We start from the raw sequence: 22005 nt of genomic DNA, 5'->3' as shown, positions 1-22005 counted from the left end.
TTTATACCATGAGAAACTCTGAAAAAAACCCAACTTTAAACTCTTAAATATACTTCATCATGTGATATGCATTCCATCTGTTATCACAAGTTGTTTATTGCTACTCTTTCAAAGTACTTACACACAAACTGATCCCATGGTCACATTAACCATATCTTCGATGTTTATTTTGGGCTAAATAAATTGCTGTCAATCTGGTATCCAACATGGCCACCATGGAAACCATCTTGGAAATTTTGTTACGGCTGCTCTTTCATAAGGTAAAGTAACAGTAGCATGAGATTTTCAGCAGAAATCTTCTTACCATATCTGCTAATGTCAAATCTTATGTCAAAAACTTGTTAAAATCCTGAAAAAAAAGTCATATCAACACATGGATTTCACCAGAAGACATTATGATGTCCTAAATAAAAAAGATGCCAATCTAACATCTAATATAGCCTGAATTATAACAAACTTTTTGGTACACAATTTGCTAATTTTGTATTACAGCAACTTAATATTTATGAAAATGCTTGTATATATAAATTACACTAAATACAGTTTTTGTAGTACTCAACTCACTGCGCTGGATGATAGTACTTGTTTTTTTTTATGGCAGAATATCACATGATATGAATATGCTACCATAAAAGACCTTGATGAAAAATCTCCAGGAAATTTTTGACAAATTCATCTATACTCTTGTAGAAACTTTGTCAGGATTTCCATTTAATTGTTTTAAATGACTTAATTGATACACATCACAGTTATTGCTACTTCCCCAGTATCACCAAATTGTTTCGGCATAAGTGCCCACGTGGGATTTGTATACGTTTTGTTCAGTTTGAAATCAGAATATTTAATTACATTTAGGTGAATCTTATAATTCCTTAGTAAATAAACAGTTTAAGTGAGAAAATCAAATGAATCCTGTACCTCAAATATTTTTATTTAATAAATTGTTTTCATTGCTGTTCTTCTTTACTCATTGAAGTCCTATGAATATGAAGACATCTTTATTCTCATACCAGAACTGAGATAAATTTGTTTCATTAAATTGTCATTGCCTTGATGTTATGTATCAACATTTATACAAGTTTGAGCAAAACACACTAATGCTTTTATATCTTGCAGCGAGAGGAAAGTTGAGAAATTTACTTTGGATGTACAGTGAGATTACAAAGAGTCTGAAGACATCAGTTGATGAGCATGAAACTTTTCATTATTATGTACATTTTCAGATGCACCTGTTGTCAAGCTACAGGCTGCAGTACGAGACGTTAATCCATACAGAGTCAAAGAAGGCCGTGAGAATGTGGTTTTTGTGTGTGAGGTAGTAGATGCCTATCCACAACCCTCTTTATTTGTCTGGACACACAATGGGAATGAAGTTCAAGGTGAATCAAGATCTAACCTCAGCATCCCAGTAGCCACAAGACAGACAAATGGAACATGGGGGTGTAAAGGACTCAATGGATATGGAAGACCTATAGACAGTCAGCTTCAAGTTGATGTACAGTGTAAGACATACATGTTATTATTTTCTGGTCTATTATCAGTGTTGTAGACTTATGTAAATTGTAAAACCTGACATAATAGCCATCTTGGTTTAAAACAAAGCTCAAATATTCAGAGAACTGAAGTTTTTTTCCCCTCATGTTTCTTCTGGTTTGTATTTGCAATCCTCCAACTACCTTGCAATTTGTACGGTATGATAACTCTGTGTTGGACATTAGGTTTACATGAATTGTATGTAGTTTCAATGCCAGGTTAATCACACAAAAAAGTACAGGAAAAATGTAAATACTTCTAAAATTTAAAGTTAACATCAGTTCATATACAGCACACATTATTGACTTGATTTATTTTTATATACTAGTTACGGTGTATTAACTATTATATACAGTTTGCATACTTGGTTGGTGGCATAAAGTTGGTGTATAGAAGCATCTTGTGACTGCAAACAGATGCTGTTTTGCAAATAAATTTAAATTATTAACTTTGTTTATTTATTAAAGTTTATGGATGGCTCAATCTTTGGATAAAAAAGAAGCTCAGTTTAGTGTGAGAGCCATACATTTAAAAATAACATCACTTACCTCTGTATGCAGGGACTGTATATTTATGATCAAACAGAACCCATATGTTATCATTTCTGGGTTTTAAAGATGAGAGGTCATAATTGTGGTAAGTCTGACAATAAAGTAATGGTTTCTGCAATGCCATGTTAGTTATAGCCAGTGAGACCCATTAATCTCCATAGTCAATCTTCTCAACCTCTCTTTATGCCTGAATCATCAGACTGTATGCATCTCTGTTATACCACAACTTTACAACAAAGAGAGTTAACATGGTCTTCATTTCACATTTTACTGGTTTAGGTTAAGTTCTGTGGTTTACGTCTCAACCTCTGTTCTTACTGGAATCATCAAACTAGATGTCTTTGATTGTATACATTGTATATATTAGCACTACAGCCTTACAACAAAAAGAGGGTCACCATGGTCTTCAATTCACATTTCACTGGCTTTGATTAGATTTTGCATTTGCTCCTGACTACAATAATTCTGCAAAGTGTTTAAAGATGTGTTAGTGGTTTACCACCCTCAGATTAGGGATCCAGTTGGGTAAACCGTGTAGATCATTTGTTTGATAAGCACGAGTCCCAGTGTACAATTTGCATATGGGGGGCCCTGAGTGGCTGAGTGGTCTAAAGTGCTCTCCATTACAGATCACTGCTATCTCACCTCTGTCTGCGTGGGTTCGAGTCTCGGATTCGGCCAGTGTGAGTATGTGAGAAAGCATGTCAGTAGCTTCTCATGGGTCGGTGGTTCTTTCTGGGGTTTTCCTGGGTTCTATCTCCACCATTAATACTGGCCACCATGTATTGCCTATCATGTGCTGAAAAATGGCATTAAACCCTACAACAACAACAACAGTTTGTATATGGTTAATGATATTTATCCCCAACCCCTTGATTTCAGGTAGTAACTTTCGTATGGTTTTCATAGTTCTCATTGACTGTTACTCCACATTTACATAAAATTTGTTACTCTCACCAGCTAAACATTGCTGTTAGAAAAGTAGAATGACAGTAGTCTATGAAACAGGAGAATGGTATCTGGGAAGTGATTTAAAAAAAAATATATATAGTATGTAATATCATATTACCATAGCTCTGTTCTAAAATCAAGGATAAAAGTTGTTAGCTTTTATATGTAATGTATTTGGCATTTCTAAGGTGCATTATGTAAACAGTCAAAGCAGCTTTTTTCTTTCGCTTTTGCGTTTTTGTTCCTGTTTACTTTGGCTAATGGTGGCTACAGAAAGATGTATGGAGGCAAGCTGTGTAATTGTTTGATTAAATGATAGACAATAGCCTTCTCACAATTCATTTCATAGCTGATATGATTCCAGTAGTTTTATTACACTTTTCTTCATGAATCATTTCCACATGTATCTAGATAGGACACATTAAGTTATTTTTGTAGTCCTTGAAATTATTTCATGAAATGTGCTACTCTTTTGATCATGGTAGACAATTAATTTTCTTTTCAGATGGACCAGTCATAGTGCCAGTTACAAATAAGACAGTCATTGAGGGCCAGATGTTTTCAGTGACCTGTAACATTGATTCCAATCCATTGCCAGTGTCTGTATCATGGATGAAAGATAATAATGCAACCTTCTCACACAACACAGCTGTGCTGACAGTAGACAGTATTAGCAGGTATGACAGTGGGACATATAGATGTAGAGCTGTCAACAGGATTCATCCCAGTGGACAGAATGAAGAATCCCTGAATGGAATGGAATGGTTTTACCTTAATGTTCAATGTAAGATGTACTGATTAGGATGTTTTGTCTTGATTAATAATATTTAGAAAAAGTAATCTCATTATGAAGCTACTCCAAAATATAAGTTCGAGTTTGGGTTGTAACCAGCCTTTTGTTGAAAGTTTGGTTTGAGGTAAGAGTTTGACCAGTTGTAATAACTTGTATTAGTTCAGAGTTATTCTAGCTGCTGTTATTAAACTAAGTAAATGATGACGATTACTAAATGAATTCTTTTCACTGCAACACTTTATTATGTACCTTTCCTATGCAAATTAGACTAATGGACCCTTAAGAATTAATAATAAAACATCATTCTAGCTCTTGTCAATCAGGTAAGTAATCTGTGCATAATGGTAGTGACTAACATTTTAATTACCTGTGATATTCAACTTCATAAACTGGGGGCCTGGATGTCCCAAGTGGTCAAAGGCGCTAGCTGCATGTCACTTCTGTGTGCATGGATTTGAGTCTCAGGCTCGGCCAGCATGGGTGTGTGAGAAAGCTTGCTAGTAGATTCCCATGGTTAAATGGTTCCTCCCAGGATTTTGGTCAGGTTCTTCCTACACTAGATAAAATGACCACCATGTATAGACTGTTCAGTAGTATCAGAAATTTTCATGGGGGACCAATTTGCATGATTTTTGTTGTTCCCATGAACCAAAAATTAAAAGTTCCAATGAAAAATTGGCCTTCATGATGATGACTGCCTCATCCACCCTGCCCCTTTTCTTACCGTTTTATTCCTAGAGATTAACAAAGATAAATCAATGTCAGTTCTGTAATCTGGTAATAAAATATTAGCATATGCATGTGTACTTTTTATTTTAATCCTTTAAAAATAATGATGATGCATGTTATATTGTTTCAAAGCAAACATATCTATAAGGTATCTTGTAGCTGTATTTTCCACTCACTGCCTTAAATTGATACATGAGATAAGTTAGGACAGAGAGAAATGAGAAAAAACATTAAGGTATTCAAACACTGTTAATACCGAAAATGAGAGAAATAATAACAAAAATAATAATGTATGAAAAATAAGTTAAATACTTACTAATATTGATCCTTTATTCAAGTACAACTGTTGTTGACAAATTTAAATCCTCCTGAAAGCACATTTCATTTTATCACTGCATTCTTATTCCAAATGAATGACACACCTGTAAAATACTAGAACCAGTGCTTGAAGCACTATAATTAAATAAACACTATGTATATACATTAATTACAGCAGAGTACTGATGTTCACACTTCCCAAACCACTATATCAACATCATGTCAATCAAGTCTCATTCATGATTGCACACAAATGCTTGGCAGGTAAATAATTCTCAAATTATAGAATTAATAAAGTACAGTTTTTGCAAATCCACTGAAAATTAGGTTTAATCTTTTGCTCATTGTGGCTTGAGCTGCACTTTTCTGTTCATTTTGAATGGGGTTGCAGTGTATGCTAATACAGTGTACTGATCGTCACCAGTAAAATCTTTCCTTTAAGTGATGACCTGTGTGAGTCATACCACTTGTGGAATTGTTATTTTAATTATTCCTTCAACTAATTTTTTTTTGTCAAGTCTAGTGGTTGATTTTCATGAGGCAGGACAAACAAAAGAGTGATTCCACTGCCTTTAAATTTAATTTCCGAACTTGAAACTTTAGGTCATTTGATGTTCAGCACCCAGACAAAAATACAGTATAATTGATTTTGACATTGGTTTATTTGTGCAGTTAGAGGTGGTAATATTATTTTAGTGTTGTTGGCAGCATCAGCTTCCACTGATGTTATTCAGACAAAAACACGGTCCAAGTATTTAACTTAACAGGAGGCCTGAGTGGCCAGGTGGTCTAAATTGTTTGTCTTTACAGATCTTTGCCATATCACCTCTGTCTCCATGTTTTCAAGTCTCGGGCTTAGCCAGTGTGGATGTGTGAGAAAGCTCCCAGTAGCTTCTCATGGGTCAGTGGTACCAGAGTTTTCATGGGTTCTTCATCCAGCAATCATGTTGACTGCCATTTATAGTCTGTCTTGTGCTGAGAAATGGTACTAAGCCCAAAACAACAGAAACATTGAACTTGACAGGTCTTTAAATTGTGCTAATACATGTGGTGGTATTTTTTTAAACATTCAAGTGACCACTGCTTGCATCAGCATAGTTTTATTCTTTAGTATTCTTTATTTTGAAGGGTTTAATTTTAATCCTTACTAAGCTGTCAAAACCATGAAAATGTCTTTTTTTTATAGCAAAACCATGAAAATTGAGCCCTACAAAAATGAATGATACTACAGTATGTCCTGAAAATGGCATTAAATCCAAAACCACAACAACAGCAACAATGAGCATTAAGCACAACTTTACTGCATATTCACTGTTTATGCAGTCACCTATTAGCCACTGATATGTCATGGTGCTGTAAACACTACAATATAGCTTTTTACCTGTCTTTTTTGTTCTCATTTTCTACTTATATCAATTAAAATTTTGGTTTTTGCCTGCCATCCTAACTTTGCTCTGTGCAGAATAAGTTTACTAAGGAACAGCCATAGTTAATATGCACCTTTATATTGATGAGACCTTGAATAATTTGGATTTGTAGCATGCAGAATTATCATTAAGAAGACTTGTAGCTTCTGAATTACTCATCTTCTCTAATCTTCATTTGAAGTTACAGTCAACAGAATTTAGAGAGTGGGACTCTTTGGGATGTGATCATCCCTACTAACAGATGAACAGGTGCAACTTCTGAGAATACTCAAAATCTCATTGTTGTAATGGATTGCCATGTATTTTTATTTTGCCTTGGTCAGATAAATGTAGTGTTGGAAATGACTTAAAATAGGAGGATCTGTATTATTTTCATGTAACTAATCAAGGATTAATTAGTAATTGATTCGTAATTTTGTGCATAACATTTTACCAAAATGAGGATTTTTCTTGTCTTTGTTTACAGTCCCTTGGAAGATGACATCATTTAATCACCTTTCCAGTTAAATATTATATTATATTAAGAACTATGAGGAAATATTTTAGAAAAAAGAAACAATCACATGCCAAGGTTTTTTTGACATGTAGCAACCATTAAAAGGGGTATTAAAAATATTGCTGATAAATTCTGGAAGATCCCTGTTATGTCACAGAATGCAAGAAATTTTTTAGTAGATCCTTGGAAATATTAGTTCTATGGGATTTTTACACCATTTGTCAACAAATCATAAGCTATGCACTGCAGCCAGTCTATATGGTGGAGGAAGACTCCTGAAGAACCCACAATCCACAGGAAGCTACTGGCAGACTTTCTTAGATACTGATATTGGTTAAGCTGAGACTTGAACTTGTATGCACAGGGGTGAGTGAGATGTGCAAGTAGACTGTAAAGACAAGAACCTTAGACACTTGGATACCTTGAGGACCTATTGAAAATTAATTAAATGGTCACTGTACATGATGTAGGCAGTGTTGGATGCACTATACTAATACATTTGTATTCAGTTTGGTTGATTAATATTGTTAGCATAAGCTGAACTTTAATTATTGTTTTGTTAAAATCTCTGTTCCATCTGATACAGAAGGTCTGACTTTTCAGTATTGCTAATACACTTGCAGATGGGGCCAAGATAATAAACCTCTCAGTGGCAGAGGGCAACACTGTGAATGAGAACACCACTACCACCCTAAGATGCCTTGTGGACAGTAATCCAGAATCAAACATTACTTGGACCAGGCAGGGAATTCTGGGAACCTTACATACAGATTATTTTGTACATGAGAGTCAGCTGATCATTGAACATGCTGAATGTCTGGATACAGCCAACTACACATGTAATGCAAGAAATGGATTGGGTCATCCTGTGGAAAGAAACGTTCCACTTTATGTCACTTGTAAGTCAATTAAGTTTATTATGCTGTGTTATTAGACACCTTGTTTAGGGATAGTTTTTCCTTTTTTTCAAGGAAAATAAAACAGGTGATGGAGTTAATTAAGAATAACCATATGTTTCAGGAGGAACAGATTTTCTAGTTACCAGTCTATGAATACAGGTTTGGTACCAGTGAATTTGTTGATGAAGCCTGATAGCTAGAAAGTGAGTAGCCATCTCCTGCATTTTCAGTGGATGTGTATTCTTTGAAAACTGGTATACCTGTTTTGAGCTTTGAATTGATTAAATTGCACACATGGCTTTAGATTTTTTTTCCAAGGCATAGTTGGAATAATGTGGTCTAATTGGTGTCCTCAAAAGAAAATTTTGCAATTGACTATGGCTGTCAGAATAAAAAAGGAATTGCTTGCTTGTCCTTTTTAAAGGAATTTTAAACCTTGTATGAACAATATCAAGTTTAATAAGAAGAAGCACAAGAAGTTGTAAAGTGAATCATGTTGTACTAGTAAACATACAAGTAACAATACTACATGGCTAATTCCTAAACATATGTATTAACAATATCCTATTTCCCACCACTGATTTTGTGTTCTCTAAAACTTGATATTGTAACAAGACTACATAGCTGTCCACTAAACCCTCATAGTAAGAATACCGTATTTCTAGGCACTGATTTTTTTCTTCAAAATCTGATGTAGTAACAATACTACATAGCTCTTCCCAAAACCCATTTAGTAATAATACCCTATTTCTAGGCACTGATTTTGTGATCCCAAAGCCTGTTGTAGTAACAATACTGCATAGCTCTCCAGCAAACCCATGTAGTAATAGTACACTATTTCTAGGCACTGATTTTGTGATCTCCAAACCCAGATGTAGTAACAATACTACACACCTCTCCACCAAATCCATGTTGTAACAATACCCTATTTCTAGGGCACTGGTTTTGTGATTTCCAAACCTGATGTAGTAACAATACTATATAGCTACCCCCCCAAACACATGTAGTAATAGTACCCTATTTCCAGTCACTGATTTTGTTATCTCCAGAGCAAAATGTAGTAACAATACTACACACCTCTCCACCAAACCCATGTTGTAACAATACCCTATTTCTAGGGCACTGGCTTTGTGATTTTCAAACCTGATGTAGTAACAATACTACATTGCTTTCTGATGACATATTTACTTGCAAGTGTAGCATTTCTACATTGTTAAACTTGAAATCCTTTTGTGATAATTTTGTTCCTAGGAGACTGCATTGTTCTGAAGCTGTCATCAACAAGCCTGGTTTAATAGTATGGCCAGTAATAATAATCTAGTTTAAATTGTTGAACGTGCTATTTATAGAAGATACTCAGTATATTGAAGTACCTGTATACAACATTTTAATCATCATGAAATACAGATATTTTCAACAGTAATGTAATGCACAATTTCTTTCTCATGTAATAGAATTAAAATGTCACTAGCATCTCTTGCTGTTATTTCTTGTAGTTCTTCCATAAGCAGCAGGGAGGGCGAACAGACCAATGGTCGAAAAACGTCCAAATGTTGAAAATAAGCCTTTCTACAAATGATCGAAAAAAAGAAAAGCGTCGACAAAATTTTAAAAAAGCGTCGACACTTTACTGAGAGAGTCTTGATGAAATTTCTAATTAATATTACTTTATTGTCATCGGTGATTTTTTTTAGTTTATTATGCACGCGCTTGCGCCCTCCCTGCTGCTATAAATTAAAATGTTTTATCGAGACCCACACGATATCTTGTTCTAGGATCGTGTAAATGCTACACAAAGTTTGATGAATATTTCGCAACGTGTGTGTATCAACTCCATTAAACACAACTAAAACATTACAGTTATCCCTGATTACTTTTGGTATTTGTGTATACCGTTGTGTTACATATATCACATCAGTGTTTTTATGTCTTCATTGAGAAAATATTCTAGCTGGATTTGATTGTTTGTCTAGCATCACATCATCGTATACAACTAAATTATTAATAAACCATCTAGATCATCAACAGATGGTGCTTCATCAATATCTGTTATAAATTTAATGACATCATCATCCAGTGATCGTGCGTTTTCATTAAAATCTTTAAGCGCATCGTAGCATCTCTGATCATCAACTGATGGCGCCACCAAATATAACTTATCCTATTTCAACCATCTCACTATTTAATTAAGCAGTAATTGCATCTTACCCGATCCAGATGGACCTATTATTATCATCCTAATCGAGTTTGTTAACGCAGGATGATGTTTGACAGGTTCTCGTTATTGAGTTGCTGAGAAATGAATTATATCCATATTATATAAATACATGAATCTATATTGTTTACACTGTAGAACTAAAACCCCAACTAATGATCTGTCCACGGTTACAAAAAAAAATGCGAGAATAGCATATGGTGGAAGATGTGCAGTATGTAACAGAAAAAAGTTTTCTTTTTTACCTATTAAAGATGGTGGTGATATTGCTACATTAATGTCAAATTTCCCAGTAACTCCATGGGCTAAATACCAAGGAGAAAAACATCTACCAGGACATAATTATTGTTTCTCGACTTGATATCAGACTTGACAATCAGGATCAACCAAATCCAGGCGAGGAACCAATAAACGCTATTGATAAAGCGTATCATGTTCATGATGTAGCGTATAAAAGCAAAAACCTACAAGACAGACATATTACAGATGTGAAATTAATTCATGTGTTAAATTCTATAAAAAGTAAAAACATAAGAGAATCACTAGCTAACTGGTTAGTAAGATCCGCGATGAAAGGTAAATTAGCGCTAGGTGCTGGTAATTAGTTATAAATGGAATCGATTTATTATTCCCCATGAGGATACCGGAAAGGTAACACAGCAATTAGTAAACAGCAAAAGTTACACACGTTACCGCTAAAAAAGGGTTATCTAAACAGGCAATATGGCAAATTTACCTACCACCACCAAAACAAATTCAGTACGCGTATTTCGATGTCAGCATCCCTAATGAAGTTCATCAAGCTGATATTCTGTTTTTACAACATGATACTGTACATAGAAAAACTTACAAATACTCGCTGTCGTTGATGTTGCAAGTAGATATAAAGAAGCAGAACCATTATTGACAAAGACAGCTGCTGAAGTAGCTTCTGCGTTTAAATGAATCTATCAATGAGGACCCTTGCAGTGGCCACAGCTGCTACAGGTTGATCCTGGCAAGGAATTTCTTGGTCCAGTATCATCATTGATGGAGCGATATAATGTCAAAATATGACAAGGACACACTGCAATTCATAGTGATCAGGCTATTGTTGAACGATTTAGTTGAACGCTAGCTGAGTGGTTATTTGGATATCAATACGCGAAGGAATTTATTCAAGACAAGAGGTCTTGTGAATGGGTTGCAAGATTACTAAGTGTGATAACTGCATTAAATAATAAAGTAACTCGAATGACCAACATGAAACCTATTAATGCAATTACAAAAGCGCATATACCTACACAACGACGTGATTTTTCAACGCAACCAGTATTAGGTAATGCCACTGTAAGGTATTTATATGAACCTGGTGAACTCGAAGGAGTTAAAAAAAGAGCGACTGATCCTATTTGGAGTGTTACCACACATAAGATATCCACCGTGACAAGATCCCCAGGTAGACCTGCAATCAACAGATTAGATTCAACTGCTCCTTAACGTGGATTTACACATGAACAATTACAAGTAATTCCTGAGGATATGCAATTAACACCGCAATCACTTAACTAGCACGTCTACGTCAATTACACTCAAGACAGGTCAGCATGGTATTTTCTCGTGTATGACCGCGACTGTTATCTTTTCTATCCACGGTAAATTGTCTTGGATTATTATTTGAATATCTCCATAACATCACACAATTACAACTCACACAATGATTATTCTGCTGTTGTTTCAGCGTGTTGATAAATTCAACGTCGAGATCAAAATCGCTTTTTTTTTTAATCAGATTGTTTATAACCAGCTAATTTTTTTCTTATTATGTCATCATCGAGGACATCATCAAAAATTTCTGTAGATTCCATGATAATCCTCCGCAACTGAGATATTCTTTTGACTCGAGACACTGCGAGATAAACTAAGTTTGACCACTTGATATGATCATCTATAATCAAAACAACTGTATCAGAAATAATTAATCCCTGAGATGAGTGAATCATCATTGCATCCTAGTGTCCACAGAGATTTGTTCAACGATGCATCTTCAACAGCGTTGATATCAACTGTGATAATATCATTTAATACTAAATTTTGTTTCTCGGTCTGTCCTGGTATATCAACGTCAATATTCTTCCGCCTTGTATCAGCTGGTTGATAACATAATGGAACTGGCAATGTTGGAAACTTTTCTTTATGTAACTGAAACAATTCCCGTTGAAGTTTATCACGAACTATTTTTCTGCTTGCAACTATCAGATCATTCGGTTTCTACGCCTGCCGAAAGTCGTTCATGGGTGTTTCTGAAATTATTCCACGCATTACTTCACATTGAATTTTATTCTGCTGTAGTCTGATTAATTTTTTTAACTGTTTTAATTCTTCATCAATTGCTCTATGATCATCATTTATTTCTTCATAATAATCGACAAAGTTTTTTAGCCATCCATGTGGAGATTGTCCAACAAACGGGAGTGGTTGACCATGATCGCCACACATTATTACAGCAGTATTTCTTGTTAATAACCAATCAATAAATGTTTTTAATGTTTCTAATGGCACCGTGCATATTTCATCCCATATTATAATTCTCGTAATATATTTTTCACTCATCCTCGAAGAAGTCCATGTATCACCCTTCCATCGGAAGAAGCTATGATAAGTACCTCTTTGTTTCATCTCTCATGCAAGTCCATGTGTAGGTGTCAGCACGATCATATCTGAGTTCTGAAACAGTTTGATCACTCGAGTGGTTTTACCAGAACCTCCAGGTCCGTTTAGATAAACCATTTTATTTCTAGTTATTGGATCGTATACCAATGGTGCAGATGATAATTGTAGTTTTTGATGTTTTTTACAATAAATATCTTTGACCTCAACATCAGCTGATTCGGAATAATCAAGTATATTTTCCTTTTTAATTCTCCACGAACCCCATGATGCACAAGTGTCTATATTTAATTTTTCTAACAGTCCTGAATATTTTTTATTGATATAAAATGAATCTGTAGCGACTCTGACAGCGAGTGTAGAAACCTTATTTATCATCGATAATAGATTTATCGAAACATACGCGAGCATCGATGATCTTAAATGAGTATACTGAGGTGACTCACTGTCCATATAACTTACAATTGTACCTAATTTAGTTCCATTTGACAAGAAAGCTATTTCTTGACTTAAAAACGTATTTCTGTTCTTGTATCAGCGATTATAAAATCTAACAGCATCATCCATAATCAATCTTGTACAGTGTCATCTGTGATCATATGCTCCTCCTTGGGTGAACTTGCCAATTATTTTTCTACTGAGATCTTTTGTAATTTTATTCTCGTAATTGGTTATATTGGGATTTTCATTATCAGAATATTTCTTTTGTTGTGGTAACCAAACTTTGGTTTGTTTCTGGTATGATATATTTGCTTCACTTATAATCAACAGTGTTAACATCGCACAATCAAGCATATACCATAATAGTACTATTGGTGCCCACATTTTTTCTGAAAAATGTTTTCCAAAGCAGGTATAACAAATCGCATGAAGTTCTTTAGACATTTCAAATGACTCGATACAAGCAAATCCAGTTAAGTCAAAATCCGGTAATGGTCCATTTATCGATACTCATGTCATCTCATGCGTCGGATGACCGAATCGCTCAAAGTACACAGAACATTCTCCGTATCGAAAACTTCCAGGATAACATGCATCCATATCAACTAAAATAACATCTTTAAGATTGTATTTAGTATTCCACAATCCACCGTGTCCGTATTCGACACAACTTGATATTATATCATTGAGAAAATCAAATCTAGTTGGTTTCCACAAATTTTTCTTTCAAGCAAAATGAACCGCAACTGACGGAATGGTAAAACAGTTGCTCAATAGTTTGTCAGTGTCATCAGTATATTGCAGTGCAAGATTTTTCATTTTTTTTATGGAGAAGATCTGTTTGATAAATAACACCATTCGGTCTTACAAACTGATCAAATTTATTTTTTTCTTCCATATCTGATTGGTTGTTAGAACTCTGAAACAGCCATACTGACACAGGATCGTTTTTACTTATTTCGTTAATAAAATGAAACGTGTCTCCGTGATAGTATTTAACAGTTCGATCTCATGGAAACACTGTTACTGCGCTAGTTTGCGCATGCACGTTATGATCAATAATTTCAATCGAAGCTCCTTTTGATTTATATTTTGATTCATATAATATTTCTCCTGTTATCGTCGCTTCGGTTATTGGGAATTTTAATTTTTTTCCTAACTCAGCGACATCTTTGATAGACACTCTGGTATCTTTAACCATCTCACGCCACTCATTTATTATTTTATGTCTTTTATCCGTTAGACCATTTCCACGGGCCGCGTTTGTAAAATGTTCTTTTACTCATTCAGCCACAGTTTATTTTTGAAAATCTCATTGGCGCCAGTTTATTAATGCTGGGTTTTTCATTTATCACATAGATTCCATAAATAACTGCTGTTACAGGATATGCTCTCTCATAATACGGTTTGTCAGTACCAGTCAGCGCTCCTGGTTTGGAATTTCTACTAAGTATAACAGTTTTTTTATTATTGTGGACAGGATCATATTTGTCATGGATAATCCAATTATCTTTTTCCGTTAACACAACAAATTTTATTCTGAAAAGATAACTTCTATCATCGAGCTGCTCAATAATAGCTGCCGCTTGTTTGTCATTATTCATAGCATTGATGATATCTTTGTCGCGTATAATCTTGAACGTTGACCAGACATGAGTTGCACCATCTGCATGAAATTCTTTCTTGGCGTCGTGAATTTTATTGATCAAACTTTTTTATTTTTCTTATCAACTAGATGTTTTATTGGTAAATCAGAAGATACCCTGTCGAGGTTGAATTTACTTGTTTTCCTGGGCTTGATTCTGGATAATCTCTTGAATTCTCCCATATTATATTTCAGAGAAGTATTTAAATAAAAAATATCACATATGCAATGTCTCAACAGAACAAGTGCAAGTTGTTGATGATCGGATCATTAACTCCCTGCAACAAATCCTGCAGGAAGGAATTCTGCGTGATTCACTTGCAGAGCGTTCGTAAAGGTTGTTTAGGACCGATACCGTGTCTGCGATGTGGTGTTGGAGTACAAGGTAAAACAGAGTTATGCGCACGTTGTGGTGGAAAAAAATATCAACTTAAGAGATATTAGTGATGTCATTGACGGAGCTATAAAATCCATGGAGGATTATCTAAATAAGTTTTCAGACAAATTATGATTTAAACAAATGATATTATTATACAATGGAGCAAAATGAATTTGTCCCACATCCTATAATAATAAACTACGAATCAAATAGTGATGGTATAAGATACCATCGATTGGAAAAACCAGTTGGTACTGTTAATAATGCTGGTTATCTCCAATTTACTGTTGATAAAATGAAAAGTTATTTCTGTCATCGTTTCACATATGAGTGTTTCTTCGTGTGATCAAAGAGGGTCTTGTAATCGATCACATCACCGGTGTGAAAACCGACAATAATTTATCCAATCTTCAAGCTGTTACATATAGCGAGAATTCTGCATGGGGTGGGACTGGTAAATATGAAAGAACAATTGCAAGGAGGGTGGTAAGATCAACAAACGTAGAAACTGGCGAAGAAATTATATTTCAATCAATGTATTCAGCTGCGAAATACTTTGATATTAACTCACGTGTGGTAAAATACATCACAGATAATATAACCAAATCTACTCTTTCCAAGAAATATAAACAGAAAATCACCTTCCAATATTGTTAATGAGATAAACTGTCATTACTATCAAGTAATTGCGTAGAATTATATTTTTTAACCATTTATTTAATTTTTTGTTTTGGTGACACAACATTCTCCAATCATATACCACTTATTTTTTCGACTTGAGCGAAAGGGAGATAATTCTGTAATATAGCTTTCTTCGTAGATTTCTGATTTTTATGGTCGTAATTAGTCAATTAACCATCTACATCATAATTAATATCAATAATTATACTCGTAGAAAGATATTTATGGTTTTTTAGCATACAAAATAGAAGAACAAATGTATTTTACATCGTACAATATAGCAAGTTATTTTTAAATCTATTATGAGAAATTGAGGCAGAACACTTGATTAGGGATTCACATGGGGGATATATATTTTTTTTATTTAAATATATACCGTATAATAATGAACTACGAAAATATTAATGATGTAATTGTTGCTATTAAAAAATTGGAAAAAGATGGAATTAATATATCTGATGAACTAAATGCTGAAAAAATAATTTCTGATTTCGAAATTTTACAAGAAGATAAGAACCAAGGAATACACACACTATCATCCGAATACAGGTTCATAAAACGAATTCAGGCGGCGATGTTTCAGTTGCTAGCTACTATAGAAGATGATGAAGTGAAGGAATTCGTTCCTCTTTCTACTGCAGTAGAAAAAATTAGATCAGAATTATCTCACTCATATAAGACAATTAAGAAAATTAAGAAAAATTATGTCAGCGAGTAACTTCATTACTAATGAAATGACCAAGCACGTGTAATATTTCATTTTATCAGAAATATTTATTTTATTAGAAATTTTTGATTTTTTCAGAAATATTTTATTTTTCTGAAATATTTTGTTTTATTTTTTTCAGAAATATTTTAACATTTTTAGTCAAATTTGTTATTTTTTTCAGCTATTTTAGTCGATTTTGTCAAAGAAAATTGATGAATATTCCAATATCATTCGGGTCAAACCTCAAGCAGTTCTCTAATTGATTTATCGATAAATCGTAAAAAAAAATCTTTATTTTTTTCGAAAATTACCAGAAAAATTAACCAAAATCGCATGAAAAATCTCATTTTTGGAGTTAATTTTACAGATTTTTGGTGATTTATTGATAAATCAATTAGAGAACCACTTGAGGTTTTACCTGAGGAAAAACTGTAATTTGATGAATTTTCCTTGACAAAATAGACTAAAACAGCTGAAAAAAATAACAAATTTGACTAAAAAATGTTTTAATATTTCAGAAAAAATAAAATAAAATATTTGAGAAAAAATGAAATAAAATATTTCAGGAAAAATAAAATAAAATATTAAGATCAAAGATATGTGATCAAAAATCATTACGATAAAAGTCTTTAAGATGAAGATCTACAATGAAAGTATTTAAGACTTTACATGTAGGTTCACAATCATTTCCTCTCCACGCATGTCAAGTAATCATCCTATGTGGTCGGTGAGTTTGAAATTGATACGTGACAAATACTGATTATGTGTACGTAGATAAACACGATTGGTTGGCTCTTGCACGATCAAACTCCCAGGAGATACTTGTGGTGTGAACGTGTATAAAATATATCCTTGCTGAGCCTGATTTGACTTTCCAAGATCGATTTAATAGCTACCATCGATTACATCACAAACAAGATTGTCTGCAATCGTTGATGTTACATTAACGATTCCTGGTGAAATATGTCTACCACCTCCTTGTGGGTCATTATTATATCTAAGGATAGGCTTGGGTGGAGCTATTTTTCTCCACGCATCGAGTATTTTAGAAAAGTTTTTGTTGATAAGATCCTTGAGTGATTTTGTCAAGTCATCGGTGGCAAATCCTGGTAGTATAAATTTTAATAAATCTGCTTTAGTTATTTTATAATGATCAAGATATACCTGCCTAATGGTTGTTATTTTTTCAAATCTTATATCATAAGTACTAGCATTTATTGCCTCAACAATAGTCTGATTAGCATATTTAAGGTCTGAAATAATTTGATTTAAATGTTGTATCGTTGCAATGATCTGATGTTTTAGATCGATATTGGGATACTCCAGGATATAATTTTTAAATAAACATACTAATGTCGTTAATGTAGTTGTGTACTCAGTTTTAATTCCGTTAGCCCTTGATCTGAGATTTCCTTCATGAACAATTTCAGTTGAAGTTTTTTTATCAACATGAACCAAGGAAAACGGCACCGGGAAATATTTTTTACCATCTCCCGAAATATAATAATTATCCTTGTTAGTCCATGGATACAAATTTTGATATTCTGGAACCGTTATAAGTTTTGCTTCGTCGGTGAGAAATTCACTTAACTTTGGTTCTGGTGGTCCTTCATGCACTGGGAGAAGATCCGGCCAACCTAGTACGGATCTTATCGATGATTGATAAATATCAATGGCGTAATCAGATGAATGTATTTCAGTCGTTGCTGATAAAGTTGGCTCCTGAACGTTAATTGATATGTTTGCTTCTTTTCCTGTTATTGATTTTATTCTACGTTGAAATTCTTCATTGATTTCCTCAACCTCATAACTGCCAGTTGGTATTCCAACAATGACCCAATCAGGTGTTCCATCGGGCTTGTTTTTATTAGCAAATACAAGCGAATTATTTGCTGGTGTACCATTAAATGATTTTGATCTGATATTTGGCCAGCTATAATATACTTGTAATTGTGCTAATGCGATTTCATTTGCACGAATCGCAGTTGGAAAATTAACACTAAATTCAGGATTAGTCGAGCTTATCGAGATCATTGTTGTTTTTGGTGGAGCTGTATTTGTCATGATCTGCTGGAGTAGCTCTACTGATGTCATTATTAATACTCGTACCTTTAGCAGCACTGTTATATATTTTAATGATTTCTGAAAACTCAAAATCAGAAATTATTCCATCGCTGAGGCTTGCTGATAACAACAAAGATAACTTGGAATATGTGACCATCGCATTGTGTAATTTTATTATGTAATTGGATAATTTTTCATTCATGCAGGTGCATATTTTTTTGCTACGATATTAAGAACACCTGCAATTGTTGTTGTGGCTGAAATACAGATTGTTACGGCTACTGGTGCCATCATTGTCATTGTTGACAATATAACACCTGTTCCAGCAACAACAGCAGATACTGAATAAACAATAACGTCGACGATAACTAGGCGTCGACGATATATTTTTACTTTTACCGTATATTATTCGATGATATCTTTCAACGCTGCTTGCCATTCACGTGCTTGATTATACCTGTATTGAAATGCATCGTCGATTGAGGTACTCATTATATTTTATGCAGTAACCAATTGAGGTGTTTCAGCTACAAATTCCAAACACCACCAGTAAGATGTTGCAGTTAATTTCTTATCAGGTGCTTCCAGAATAAATATTTCTTTGGTTCCCTTGTTTAATATAACAGACACAACTCCAGAAAACTTATAAGTTGAATGACACCATGGATACGTTGTAAATATCTCGAATTTTGCAGCACTGAACACAGATGGCCTGCACAAACCAGTGACTATTGCGGTATATTTAATAGTTTTATTCTGCATTGACCATGTTATGAATCTAGATGATACTGTCTATACAATGTTAGTAATATGCTCGGGAGTTATTCCAGGTGGAATTTTAATCAAACTAATTTTGTTAACGATCTCAGGAATCCCCGCTACGATTCTTTGAGTGTTCATTTGATTGTGTCGATGTTAGTTTTGATATCAGATAGTTTTGCATCATCAGTGGGCGGAATACCAAAAAATTCCTCTGTGGTTTCATTAATTTTTCTAAAATTTCTACGGAGATTTGTGAATGCGTTTACATGAACGTCATACTCAGCCCGCAACATGGATAATTTACCATCTACAGTATTATAGTTGACGTCAACGTATTTTTTCGTTGCTGCGTCTTCGTCGGATGTTGGATCCCTCAACACTACTATCTTATTCCCATTCATGCTGAGTTCTCCCGTCATTGTGTCACCGGTATTTTTCACGCGATTAGCAGTGCTTCTTGCAATTTCATCTCTGATAGTTGTAAATGATATACTTGAATCTCTGAGTTTTCCACTGTCAGTAAACACAGGGATGTTATCCGTGACCACACCGAGTACTTGTCGAACTATGTCATTCCATTTGATATTGCTGGTTTTTAAAACACCATATCGGTCCTGATAAACAACAACTTCATTTCAGTCAACCAGGTTCATAATATCGGCAAGTTCATCTTTAGTTGCGTACTTTGACAAATTGATGTCATCAGATTTTTTCTTACTTTTTTTACTTGTAGAGGAAGATCTTCCATAAATATCAACCATTATATAAAATCCTTGATCTGTTTAAAACACCTTGCGCGCAACAAAGCGGTATAATCATGCACAACTGTATGTGGTGGTTCGGATGATTTTGATATGGCATTAGGTACATTAATTGCTTCATGGCCGCATATTGGCGGACCTGTCATTGTTTGTGTTGGTAGCGTTGAATACCAAACTTTTTTATGAAGTGGCTTGACATACTTGATAAATTCAACAGGTGGAGCTAACCCGTATGAATCAAAATAAACAATTCCATGTGGATCAATTGCGTATGATACCCAGTGAGTACCGGGTCCTGAATTCAAGTCAAGATTAATAATACCTGTTTCGAGTTCATTCGGTTGTTTTAGTAATTGATCTCGCATAAAAACACCTCTAAAAGGCAGATATTTTTAGTTGTTTGGCACATTAAGTAAATCAAAATTTGATGCTGGAACGTCTAACGGATTGTTCCTGGAAGCTTCAGACCTCTTCCCCAATGAGATCCTGGTAATCTTAGGCCGCGTCCCTTTGTTTTTTATATTTTTCCTGTTGCTTTCTTTAGAGCCATTCCAGCACCAGTTCCAACAGCACCTAACATTGTTGCTTTTGCTACGGCTGGAGCAGCAGCAGCTATTAATGCCAGAATGGCCGCGAGAAGTGGAAAAATACCACCAGTTTTAACCATGTCCTTGATGGCGCTCGGAGAAAGATGAAATTGAACTCCGGTTTTTGATTCCAGCACTTTATTGAGATATTTAATCTGATTATTTGTCAATGATAATTTGTTTGGACGCCACTAGAAATCTGATCTCACTTTAGTGATATTTTTGTTCTGCATTTGTTGACATTTTTTGATTGAAGTTTTTTCACCTGACCGGGAGTCAGAGTGACATTAACGTGATTGTATGACATTTTTTATATAAATATCTTTTTCTAAATAACACGATTAAAGATTTTCCACTGGTGCATCAGTGACTCTCATTCGACCACTACCACCTTCAAGTAACATGTCTTTATCACTGAGTATAACCGCGATTGTTCTGTAGGTGCCTCGAATAAGGGGTGGACCAGCTATATCAGGAGGAGGGTCATTAACATGAGCTCGGAAGTGTATATCAATGACAGATTGTTTGGATAAATCAAGATGCTCCAGTGAAAAGTAATAAATCGGATACAGTTTTGTAAAATCTAACTGTGATATTTGCAGCCCTGTGTCAACATTTAGATCACGTCACATAAATGTCATCAAATGATGATATGTGCGTGCCACATGATTTGTGGTATAATCTAACGATATATCTTCGGATGGTTCTTGTTGTCCATTTATCCTCAACGAAACCTCGCTAACACCGAAATTGTCAAATATCATATGTGAACATTCCTGACTACCTATCCGATTTTTATTTTGCAGCGCAATAAAAATATGTCGTGGTGCAGAAACACCTTGCTGTGATGCTATATGCCATGTAAACATACCTCTAACGGTATCTTGAGCAGCATCTGTGGTTACTGTTAACCATGATAGTAATGATTTACCATCTTGATCCATAAAAGACAATAATTTATGTTCTTCTGTGACCGATGGAGTTAATACTGGCATCCACAGTGAGAGTTTCGTTATATTTACTCTACCAGCATCAGCAACACCACCCCCTCGCCAGATCGCATCATTTTCATCACCTTTTCTTACAAGTACAACTGTGTGTCTAACTCCAAAGATGACTTTGCTAACATCTCTGCAAAATCTAAATATGTGAGATAATGGAATTGCACACGAAAACTCTCTATTGTTACCTTTCAGCATCGCTCGGCGTGTTGCAAATCCCAAGTTGTAATTTCCATTAGTACCTTTTATAATATCAAAAGCAGCACCTGGTCTAGCTTCATGTTCAAAACCATCTGGTTGTGGATTAGATGCAGTATCTTGTGGCGTTCGCAACCTAATATACTGAATATGATCGGCGTTGTCGGTAATATCCTTAGTAAACATCATTGATGGACCAGCTGATCTTGTATAATC

The 22005-nt window shown here is 34.6% G+C and overlaps 1 protein-coding gene across 1 annotated transcript in view; it reads left to right on the top strand.

The window, feature by feature from the left end:
- Nucleotides 1-22005, top strand: part of LOC149774861 (neural cell adhesion molecule 2-like) — a 125516-nt gene that overhangs the window by 27333 nt on the left and 76178 nt on the right. Inside the window, exons 4-6 of the mRNA XM_089944669.1 lie at nucleotides 1224-1502; nucleotides 3541-3819; nucleotides 7422-7697. Of these exons, the coding sequence (XP_089800795.1) occupies nucleotides 1224-1502; nucleotides 3541-3819; nucleotides 7422-7697 (834 nt within the window). The remainder of the gene's footprint in view (nucleotides 1-1223; nucleotides 1503-3540; nucleotides 3820-7421; nucleotides 7698-22005) is intronic.

The sequence above is a fragment of the Sinohyriopsis cumingii genome, unplaced genomic scaffold (assembly GCF_028554795.1).
Source record: "Sinohyriopsis cumingii isolate HCF-2022 unplaced genomic scaffold, ASM2855479v2 utg000127l, whole genome shotgun sequence".
NCBI lineage: Eukaryota > Metazoa > Mollusca > Bivalvia > Unionida > Unionidae > Sinohyriopsis > Sinohyriopsis cumingii.
Note: the sequence above shows the minus strand (reverse complement) of the source record. Positions and strands in the feature narration are given on the sequence as shown.